This window comes from Balaenoptera physalus (genome assembly GCF_965194825.1).
Source record: "Balaenoptera physalus genome assembly, chromosome: 10".
Taxonomy (NCBI): Eukaryota; Metazoa; Chordata; class Mammalia; order Artiodactyla; family Balaenopteridae; genus Balaenoptera; species Balaenoptera physalus.
The window spans coordinates 103,112,725-103,124,322 of NC_138889.1; the positions used below are offsets into that span (position 1 = coordinate 103,112,725).

The window sequence follows — 11,598 nt, forward strand, 5'->3', positions numbered from 1 at the left end:
TTCCCACATCATCGGGAAACCTGCTGTTTTCTGCACAAGCGCTCGGAGAATCACAGATGGTTGGGGTGAGGACTAACTTGACCGCCATTAGGTTTTCAGCAGACAGAAGGTGTGACAAGCTCAACACGTCTCCCCACTTGCTGCCTGGGCTAGGCTTGTCCTGAGAACATCCCACAGCAATTTGATATCATTCATGGGACCTTCGGGATGTCCCGTCTCCAGGACGGAGTCAGCTCGGGGAGGCCAGGGTCTACTCAGCAGATCCTCCTGCTCCCAGATTCACGAGCTTGATAGATTCTTTGTCGCCCCCGCTTGTCATGGAGCAAACAAAAGCCAGGACGTTTCTAAGTGTAGTGACGGTGCTGAGCCAGTGTGAGCCCCTTAGATCCCCTGCTGGTCTCTGCCGGCCTCCCGGATTGATGTTTCAGCTTTGACTTTAATGCCTTCTAGGATAGGGCAAGCACCCTGACCCAGGCCTGGTCCACTGGCTTCCTTTGCAAAGGAATGATTACTCCTCATCATTGCCCAGCACTTGGACGGAGCCCAGGGGACGCCGTCTTGCCTGTGGCTATGATGTCCAACAGGCCTGGCTCTGCAACCAGGGCAGACAAGCTTCAATCACAGACAGATCTTTGCCCTCCTGAGATTGAGGCGTGGGGCTTATAGTTTGGAATACAAGTGAAGGGATTTTTGTTCTTTCTTTGTACTTTTTTTAAAAATGTAAACTTGATTATTTTATTGCTAATTTAAAAATAAATGACTTTATATTGATTGTGAAACAGTTCTGGCTCGATGTCCTTGTAAAACACTTGGTGACTGGCTGCCACCATGTGGTGACTTTTGTTTAGGTTTCGGAAAGGGGTTAGATTTTTTTTTAACCATGTGCTAGATCAGATGGATCAAAAGTTCTAATTTTTGAAAATGGTTTAACTCTCAAAGAGTGCAGTGTAACTGTATTTGAGTCTTAAGATTTCAAGGGATCCCCCCCCACAAAAGACTTTAGCTGACTCACCGAGAGTATCTCGCTCTGGGGGGAAGTGGGGTAAATCTGATAGGATGGCAGCTGGAAGGCAGAACATGTTACATACGAAACATCCTCTGAGCTTGCCGTTGATCTGATTTTTGCATCTCTCACCGAGAAGTAACGTTTCTCTTAGTACCCTGGGTTCTAGAAGCCAGATCCATCTCCCTTTACCTTCACATCTGCTTCCATGCCCAGACCCACCCCTGTCTCCCTTCCTTTGGAACCCTCTCTGCAGTGACATTGTTTCTCACGTGCTTTTTCTTTCCTTGTCTGGATGAGCAGAAGAAGATCATGATCATGATCTGCTGTGTTATCCTTGCGATCATCTTAGCTTCTACTATTGGGGGCATATTTGCCTGAAAAAAGCCAAAACAAAACAGGTGAGCCGTCTGTGGGGAGGGTCAGGCCTGTTTTCGCTCGAGACGCTTGTGTCCTGAGGGCTTTGGTTGTCACCAGGTGCCTTAATCTGTGTGGGATTGGGTGCTGGAATAAAGGTTGGAGAAAACCAAGAAAAATGAGTGAAGAGGGAGTTGGTAGATGGGGAGACAGAAGGTGGCAGTCTGTCCCATAAGCAGGTCTGGTAGCAGACTGTTTTGTTCAGAATGCTTTGCCTAAGGGTGTTGATTTCCTGTAGTGACATCTGGGCACTGGCATGTGGGAACGGCAGAGGAGAATGAATTCATTATTGCATTAGAAGCACCCTGAACTCTTTGGAAGAGGGCGACACAGGGAGCCCAAAGTAAATATCAATAAAATTTTCCCCTTATGAGGTTAGGCCAGGTTTTTGCAGCCTTGTGAGCAGTCCCTTACCCCTGTAGACTGGCTTGGTGATCCTAGCCCCACGCGTTTTGCTGTATAATCTATGATTTTTTTCCCTCCGTTTTTGTTATGCCCTTCAGCCCTCACAGATGGAGCCTCACCTGGCATTTTCAATTCTTCTTCCACCTCTGTGGTGCCATCCCTTCTCCGCTGCAGATTCCTCAAAAGCTCTTCTTTCCATTATGAAACCTCTTAGGACACAGGACCTCAACCACCTACCAGTTAAAAGTTACACAAAGGGAGATTTACCAAAATATGGACTTGGGTGGCAGGCAGGGGTGAAGGAACAGGGAGTACAGCACTGTGTAGCAGGTTAGGAGGATGGTTAAAGGAGACTGCAGGGTAGAGGAGAAAGCATAGGTACCTGTTCAGGAAATAAACTCGGAGCCAGAGCCCAGGCTGCCGTTATGGCTGAAGCACACCCGGCTCATCAGGATCTGATTTTAACTGCTGGGAGTCAGTCAGGATCAGGGCACTTGTCACTTCTGCTCTTCCAGTTCTGGGTCTCACCTTTGACCAACGCTCTGTCTCCTTCCTTCTTCAGGGTCCAACGTTCTCCAAGGTGATTGTCTAACGATAGGCCCCAGGCACGTCTCCCTCGCTGCTATGTCCCCAGTACTTAGCACAGTGCCTGCCGCTTATAGCTGCTCAAGAATCTGTTGACTTTATCTGAAATTAAGCTCTCATTTCTGCTATGGCCGAGTCCTTGGACTTGCCTCTTAAACGCTTTAAGGCATCAGTGGGAAATGGTCTGTGTCACAGCCTGTGTAGAAATGCCTGGGAATGGTCCATCCACCCACGCAGAAGCACAGCAGGCCCCCCTTTCACAACATACACTTGAAAGTCCTTTTTTTACGGGAGGTGGTGATAGAGTTCTGTCAACGGCCTCTTACTTTGCAGAGATGGCTGGCCCCAGGACTGTGGTTCAGTAATTAAACATGGACCCCATAAGAAACACATTATGCTGTGATTGAATGCCCAACAGTCACAAATACCATGCTCTGTGAACCCTAACGAAGAAGTGACAAAGTTAGGTCAGAAAAACGAGGCTGTCACTCACACCCCTTCTCACTGATTCACGCTGCCAGCTGAAACTGGCTTTGCTGGCCAGTAACTTGTGTACAAGAAACTGTTCCAAACACTGTCCCCAATTCAAGGTTCAGGTGTGTTCTAACGCAATTTAGTGATTAGTTATAGTACAAGAGGTTCACTAAAAATATATTAAAAAATCACGGTATACAATTCTCGAGGACCACACCACTGCTTAAATTTGTACTTTTGAAAGTAAATTATTCTTTGCCGGAGGTCTTACTTTTTAAGAAAGTGGGATTTAAAAAATTGACATTTTAGTCAGTGTGCTGTTTTCTGCCCACTTTCAAAGCAAATGGTTTAATATTTTTCCTATCAATCTGTATTTCCTTTGGTTTGAATACAGGATAGAAACCATTGCTGGCTAGCTCTGAAAAATAGACGAATTTTGTTAAAGGCAAACAGGGAGCTGGAACCATGGGGCTTTGAGTCACCCAGGGCCCTTGTTCATTCAACAGTCATGATTTGAGTGCTGTGTGGCACCCTGCACTGTGCTAGGACCTGTAGGGACACAGACATAGAGCCAAATAACCCCCATCCCCGGAGGGTTTCAGGCCTAGGAAGGACCACACAATTCAGGTTTTGTTTCTATCAGTTCCTTTTGCTGAAAGGCAAGGGTATGTCTGTTGCCGTATTGTCCAACATCCCCCCTTCTAAGATTGAGAGAAGATGGGTAGCTGGGCATAAATAAATATGTTTAATCAATTAACCTATGTACTGTTGTTTTCTTTGCTTTTCCAAAAAACATTATAAGTCTGTAACTAGTAAAATGTCATAGAAACTAGCTCCTGAAGTGTGTATATATAAAAGGCAGTACAGATATTAAGTCTGACTTGAATCAGAGGTGGGAGATGCAAACATTTGCTTCAGCCTTGAAGACATTTATCTTATAGCCGGGGAGAATCAGAGCTCCTAACAAACGGTCAATCAGGCCTGGTTCTTAATCATTTAAGGGAATTAGTGACCAATGAGAAGTTACATCATCTTGAGGTGATGCTCAAACTTTATTTAATATAAATATAATGCACTTTAAAAAACCTGACAGATAATGTACAGCTTTTCAGAAAGCATCTCCTCATATGCTGCTCCTTGGTTATGACATCAGAGCTACCCGAAGACTTGAAGGACTGGCTGAGGGGAATAAACAGCCTGTGTCCGTTCCCTGCTCACATCCTCACTACACACGCTCAGGCATGTAGAACTTGCCCCAGTATCGCCCCTTATGGGTCAGGTCGTAGGGGCTCAGCACTTTCCGTATCCCCAGCATGTTGGCAGTGACAATGCGCTCAAAGGTCCAGGGGTTTTGGTTGTTCCGTTCTCGTTCTTCGTGATCTTTCCGTGTCTTCTCTAGAGTCTCACGGCTCACAGCCTTCGCGGCGAAGGGCAACTTGTGGGCAACCTGGTCGAGGAAACCCTGTACTTCTTGGAATTCGCAACGCCCGCCCATCTCTACTATGAGGCGGCCAGCCTTCACAGGGGTCACGTAGTGATCGATGGCACCTTTGCCGCCCCCCATGCGCTGTCCCATACCCTTGCGGGTGATGGGCTTGAAAGGGGCTGGTACTCGCCATAAGGCAAACATGTTCTTGGGGTCCATAGACCGGTTGATTGTCAGGCGCATCATTTCAAAATGCCCCCAGTGGAGGTAACCGCCACCCAGTGCCTAAAAGTAAATGGAAGAATTAGAAACATATGGGGATTTAGATATCCTTCATGGGATCTATTATGTCTCTTCTTTTATGGTAACTGTGGCTTCAATGATACACATGAAAGTAAAAATATAAGTTCTAGTAAGTACCATGGAGGAAAAGCCTAGGGTACAGTAATAAATGGGAACAAGGGTGGACCCGCTTCAATGGATAGCCAGGGAAGACCTCTTTGAGGAGGTGACCTTTATAGCTGAGGCCAGAATGGAACGAACCAGCCAAGGGAAAACAGGTGAGTGTTCCAGGCAGAGGAATGGCGTATGCGAAGGCTTTGGCGCAGCAAATGGCTTGGTGAGTCTGAGCAGAAGCCGGTGTGGCCGGAGTAGAGAGAGGAATGGGGAACAGACTGAGATCTGAGAGGCTGGCAGGGGCTGATCACGCAGGCTGTGGGAATCGGACGTTAAAACATCACTCTGGCTGCCTGATGGGAACGAAATCCTTGTCCACAGCCATTTGTGTAGGTACTGACGTCAAGTCTTCACGGAAGCTACCTGATGAGTAAGGAAACGTCTGTCCCATGTACTAAAACATGGATAGCTTTATTTTGACCAGAGGCTTGAGAAAATCTCATGGTCTGATTATGGGGTAAATTAGGTAGCCTCTTCCTTGTGCTTTCACATTATTTTCACTCTACGTAAAACAAAAAACATTTATGACTTAATGCTTACTGGGTCCTGCTCATCAGTTTAAAGGGCAACTAGTGGCAGTTCTAGTAAAACCTGTGGAGGAAGAGACAACAATGAACTCAAGGAGTCTATTTTAATCCCTGGCTTCCATCCTATAGCCGCTTGACGCTGGACTCACCAAGATCGCAAAACTGCCTTCAGTGAACTCAGTGGCTTCAGTGGAAGGTCCCCTTATGTCACTCAGGTTTTTAGGCTCTCTTCTCACTTTTGGCACAAGTGGTGCCCTTTCAACAAATCTGAGCTTGGGCTTTTCAGGAATGGAAACATCTAAAAGGAGCACAGACAACCAAGAATAAGTCAAACCACACATCTCAAAGGATTCATTTTCTTCCTAGAAAGATTTATAACAGTCAGGTCAAAGTCTTAAAGTTACCACTCAACAACAATTCCAAAAGTGTGTTAGGTTTATCTTGTGGGTGCTTTCACTGACACTGGAATCTTCTGATTACGACAGTGGTTGATGCAAATGTTTTTGAACCTTTTAAGAGAGCAGAGTTTTCACCTTCAAACCAAAATGCTTTTTTAAAATGCCTACTCTGTACCTAACACTGAAAAAGGGACTGTTAGAGAAGGTACAGAGATATAAGAGTGTCACAAAATAACACTAGGTAACATTTTTGTGTGTGTGTGAATGTTTACTAAGTGCTGGAATTGAGCCGAATGCTTTACATGCATTATCTCATTTAATCTTTAAAACAACTTGATAGCCTTGGTATCTTTTAGGGCTTCCTTTTTAATATTTTTAAACCTTTAAAAGTTTAACACACATGTATCAAAGGGCCCCATAAAAAAATGTGAATTATCACAAAGTGAACACACAAGCATACCCACATAACTATCATCCACATCAAGAAACAGAACATTAGGCAGGTAGTATTTTTAATCTCCATTTTATAGAAGAGGAACTTCAGGCCTAGAGACATTTTATAATTTGGTTCGGGTCATCCAGTCAAAACAGCAAAGCTAGACAGTATGTCACTTAAGAAAAAATACCACACTGCCTCTCTGATAACAGAGGTAGTGGAAAGGATACTATATTGTACATCAAAATACCTAAGTTCTCCTGCTCTGCCACATTCTTGTTGGGAAACTTACAACCTAGTACTCCTTTGATCTAGTGCTCTTTATATATACAGGGGCTTTTCATGCTAAGACCTGTACTACAATGTGCTTGCTGGGGGAGGGCCAGACATGCTACGTCTTTATCATGTCTGACGTTTTGACAATATGGAAAAAAAAAATTAACCTGTAAGTCATCTAAAGTATTTCTATAGTAAAACAAGCATGGCTCTGTGATGGAGTCCAGTATGAAACAGGAGACTTTAAGGGCTACAGAAACTGCCCCCTGCCATTTCTATATGTAGCTACAGAGAAACTTAGTAATGCTTTCTCTTGCCTCCATGGCCCTATGTACTGGAATCCAGTGCATGTAGTAGTTTCACAATTATGTGTAGAAGATAAGGCCCTCAGAGGTCAAGGCCGCTTTCATTTTTTTTGATATTTCCAATACATTAAAAAAAAAAAAAAAAAGGTAAGTTAGATATACCAAATTGTGGCTTACCTTAATTGTTTATATTAACAAATTAATGCTTTTCACATAATATTGTTACTGACTGCACATGTGTAACCTCATTTGGAGAAAACATCAAAAGTCTAAATTGAGGCCAATTAGGTTTAGCTGAGTGGGCAGCTGTGGGCCATGCACCAGTGGTAGGCCATAGGGGAGATATTCCATGACAGGTTGGCTCCCTAAAAGCAGGAGCCTTTTTGAGTCTCTTGTTGTTCGATTTTTCTCTAGCGTTTAGAACACTTCCTGGCATCAGTATGCCTTCAATACATAATTACTGAATGGGTGAATGGGGATAGGGGACACAAGAATACTCCCTACTCTTAACCTATCCTCTGCTGGGTTCCATCACAGAAAAGACTTACAAACAGGAAAACAGATAAGCTCTCACCTTCAAAAGTTGGCACCGGGAGCAGCGTCTTTAGGCCAGCGCTGGCGGGCGGCGCTGCCCAAGAATCTACAAAGACAGATCAAGTTAAACGACGAAGGCGAGAAGGCCAGGGCTTGGTACACTCTGGGCCAAATATGCTCCTGACAGAGGTGTCCTGTGGGTTTGGGACGTGGGTTCCACTAAAGGGGCTCACTTCCCCCCGTCCCCAAAGGACAAGCCGGGGACTCTGGGCGCCGATCCCCAGGTTGCACGAACGCTGTTGACCCTTTTGCACGAATCTTATGGCGGGAGGGGCGGCAGCAAAGAGCAGCCCCTTCCCCGTGCTTCCGCAACCGTGCGCAGAGTCTTGGGACTGTGCGAGATACCCGATGCGGGGCAGGGGTGTGGAGAGAGGCAAGGCCTGGAGGGAACAACAGGGAACTTCTGACCTAACAAAGGCGCCCGCAGGAGGGGCGCGCGGGCGCGAGCCAGCAGCCGCCACATGGTCACGCGCGTGCGGTCGCGTCGGGCTCCCCAAGGCGACTGCAGCGGACACTTCGACGCGGGCAGGGAACGCGACACTCTCGAGCCACGCCGGAACCGGCTCCGGCCCCCACCTGGTCGGGCCGGAAGTTGCGTTCGCGCCGGTGCCCCCTGCAGTGAGGGCGGGTGGAAGCGGTAGAAACCGGAGCCTCGGAACCTGGGTTCCGGCCTGGTGTCTGCGGGTCACGCCCCGGCGCACCTTTGGCCGTTGGGGGCTCTGCGTTCCTTCTGGGGTCTCTCCGGAGATGAGGGCGGCAGGGCGGGGAGTTCTCTCCGCGAAGTACCATGCTGAGAAAGCCTGGGTTCATATGGCAAGTTGGTTCCTTAAAATTCACTACATTACGTCGCGTCTCTAGCCCCTTTCTCTCCCGCAAGACGTTAGAAAAAAGCGAAGGACTCATCAGTGTCTTAACATTTACTGGGCTCTTGCAATGTGTCGGGCGATGAGTACCTCATCCTTGCGTCTAGTCCTCCCAACGAATCCATGCGGTAAGTAAGTCATTACACCCACTTTGCAGATTCCATCTCGAAGGTCAAAGGATTTAACTTTCCTAGGGCCACACAGCAGGAAAACAGTACAATCAGTATTTGAGCACAGTCGGTGTGACTCCACAGACCCCAGTGAACGGACAATATGACTCGATATCAAGTTAAAATGAAAAAAAGTATAATTATTCTGGGAGAATGTTGGGCAAATCATTTTTATGGGCCTGAAGCTTTTTAATATTTAGAAAGAGGGAGTATCTTTTTCCAAGCTTCTAGGACACCGAAGGGATTACCAACTGAGGCTGATGTCTATCGTATTTAAATCATGCTAAATCTGTGCGTGGTCTTTCTCCAAGGATTAATATCGTAAATGGCAACAAATAAAACCTGTAATCTCGCAAAGCTGCTGGAAGAACTCTCCCTTTCCACAGTTTTATGTACTTCTTGATTATTTGCACACTGAATCTGTATCAAAAGAGTTAGTGAATTTTATTACAGCCAATCATTTCTGTCCCAAGAGCAGTTTTAAAAGGGTTAAACTGTCCCCGCCCCCTCAGCCCGTGGCGGATTCTGGGCAGCTCTTCTGTGCTCCCCTCTCCCTTCCACCGAAAGTGGGAGATTCAAATGTACTCAGGTATTTAAAAATCTCAAGCTGAATATTGTATAAGATTGTTTGGATGGAGAATAAAGCTGCAGTACAATCACTCTTTGATTGGTCTCTAAGTCTTTTGGTGCCCTAAAACCTCTACCTCATTGCTTATTTTAAAAGAACTAAAAATTAACTCAAAATTCTACATTTAAGGAGTACTGTAATGTCTATTTTTCTTTGTAAGAGTTGTGTTAAGTACAATGGAGGATACAAATATGAAAAATCAGTGATCCTTTATGAATTTATATTTATGTAGGGATGATACGATGAGAATACAAATAGCTAACGTTGAGATATGAGAAGTTTAAATAAAGGGTTGTGAAAAATCGAAGGGTGGACCTGAGGTCTTCCCTGATCACAGAAAATCATTTTTCCCTTCGATTTTTCACAGCTCTTTTATTTACTCTTCTCTTCTGATAGTTCAATGGCAGTTATTTGTAGGAAACTGAGGTTCAAGGATTAAACGATTTGCTACACAGGTAGTATGATGCAAAGTAGGATTAAGAACCTTGATGAACTTACTTTTATTGGAATGCATTTGCTAACATCTCTCAAAAGGTGGTCTTTGGACTTTCCTGAGGCCTCTGTTAAAAATGTAAATATCTGGTCCCCACTTACTAAGAAACTCTAAAGGTGGGGTTCAGGAAGTCCTATTGTGAACTAGCCCCACAGGTGATTCTAATGCCCAATCAAGTTTGGGAATCAGTGCTCTATGAGCACTTTGAAAATTTAAAAAGTAGAGTATAGGTACAAGGCATTGTTTCTGGACTATCCAGGCCAGTATTCACTGGGATGTATATTTTTCCCACCTGTATAAAAATTATCTAACACCTCAGTTTTTAATCTTCTTATTTAAACATCCAGAGATAACAGAAACTTGTAGCCCAGTCCCAGGTCCGGTTGTTGACTTAAATGGCACACACAAACACACACACACACATACACATACACACCTTACTGCCATGAGAAAAATGATTGTGTCTACACATATTCCAGAGCTTTCCAGCTAAATTAGAGTCAGTCCCAACTTGGGGAGTTAATAGAATTTTACAAGAGAGCTATTTCCAGCATTTCTCAGGGAGTAAGTCAACAGGCACGAAGAATGGATCTAGTCCTAATTGTTTGGCCAAGAAGAGGGAACAATGCCAACTACTGTTCATGCTTTTGTCTTGGCGTTTACCGACTATATCCATGGTATTCCTATGAATTTTTTCACCATAATAAATGATTCCCTACTGTGGCTTAGTCAAGTTATTTACAAGTCTGTTATTATAGACCATGCTGTAATAAACATCCTTATACATACCATTTTTGTACGGTTTTGGTATTTCTTTTGAGCAAATTCCAAAGAAAAATCACTGGATCAAAGGGATGTTCATTGAAAATCATTTTACCTCATAAAATTGCTTGAAACTGGCCTTCACCAACAATGTATCAGCGTGATATATTTACACCCTGTTTATATACACCCTTTCTGAGGAAGGATATGAAAGTTCTTTTAGAGCTTTGCCAATACGAAAGGTGAAAAACCACATCCAATGTTATGTTTATAACAGGGTTTTAAAGCAGAATTGCTTCTGACTTAGTTTTGCCTGAGGGCCCAAAGTATGTGGTCATCCCCGTATTCCAAAGTGAGGAGCTGGGCCTCCTAGGCTGGACTTATAAAGGAGCTGGTTGGAAGTGGCTTTGCTTTCCTTAGCTACCCACTCTCCTCCAGCCTGTAAAAAGCACTGGAAAAATCAAGAAAGGAAGTGGAAACTGGCAATGACAATAAAGATTTCGTTGGACAGAGTTGATATACTGTGAGTTTCACTTCCCCTCTCCAATGGTTAGGGGTGAGGTGATCCATCAAGCTTAGTGAGAGACACTTCAAGATCACGCAGAGAGCTTGATATGAGGCCTCTGCAGTTTGAAGGGGGTTGGTGTTGACACAGGCTTGGGAAAGTCTATGTTTGGAGGCTGATCAAAGCAGCCTGTGACATCAGAGTAGAGAGAAGTAGCCACATTACTATTGATGGCAGGTCAAAGGTGTGAATATCCTCTTGACCAGATGCAGACCCCAGTGCAGTGTGTGGGTTTACGGTTTTCTTATATCCTGTCCAATGGGACCCCATGGAGAGACAAGGAGAGAGAAGGTGGAAGAGGTGTAATGATGGATGTCCAGGGCCTGTGAGAAGAATTATATGCAAACAGCCAAACGTTTAGCAGAGGTGAATTTGCCTGCATCAAGGGAACTGAGATGTCCTCAGCAGTTAGGGTTAGGGTGTGTGTGTGTGTGTGTGTGTGTGTGTGTGTGTGTGTGTGTGTGTGTGTGTGTGTGTGTGTGTGTGTGTGTGTGTGTGTGTGTGTGTGTGTGTGTGTGTGTGTGTGTGTGTGTGTGTGTGTGTGTGTGTGTGTGTGTGTGTGTGTGTGTGTGTGTGTGTGTGTGTGTGTGTGTGTGTGTGTGTCCTCTGAAGACTCCATAAAGCACCATAAGAGAAAGAGTATACTTTAAACTATACCCGGACCCGAGTCGGTACTGTTGGATGCTGTAACAAAGTACCCCAGACTGGGTGGCTTAAACAATAGAATTTTATTGCCTCACAGTTCTGGAGGCTTGAAGTGTGAAATCAAGGTGTCAGCAGGGTTGGTCTCTTTGAGGGCTGTGGGGAAGGATCTC

The 11,598-nt window shown here is 45.0% G+C and overlaps 2 protein-coding genes across 7 annotated transcripts in view; one reads left to right on the forward strand and one right to left on the reverse strand.

Annotated features, from left to right (window-relative positions):
• STX3 (syntaxin 3) overlaps positions 1–3,641 on the forward strand; it is a 44,182-nt gene extending 40,541 nt beyond the window's left edge. For 3 of the 6 annotated variants that reach the window (XR_014267821.1, XM_082476142.1, XM_082476148.1), the window contains 2 exons: positions 1,307–1,404; positions 1,924–3,641. Coding sequence is in view for 4 of the 6 variants with exons in the window: in XM_082476142.1 (XP_082332268.1) it covers positions 1,307–1,384 (78 nt within the window). In the remaining 2 variants the exon portion in view is untranslated. Of the gene's footprint in view, positions 1–450; positions 780–1,306; positions 1,405–1,923 lie in introns of those variants that run through there. The other 3 variants (XM_082476149.1, XM_082476152.1, XM_082476146.1) reach the window with 3 other exon arrangements.
• Positions 3,642–3,912: 271 nt separating this feature from the next.
• Positions 3,913–7,900, reverse strand: MRPL16 (mitochondrial ribosomal protein L16). The gene is made up of 4 exons (XM_082476171.1): positions 7,711–7,900; positions 7,283–7,348; positions 5,443–5,591; positions 3,913–4,595 (listed from the first exon to the last, which is right to left on the reverse strand). Exons 1-4 carry the CDS (start codon positions 7,763–7,765, stop codon positions 4,110–4,112), a joined length of 756 nt encoding a protein of 251 aa, XP_082332297.1. The 5' UTR covers positions 7,766–7,900; the 3' UTR covers positions 3,913–4,109.
• Between the last annotated feature and the right edge of the window lie 3,698 nt (positions 7,901–11,598).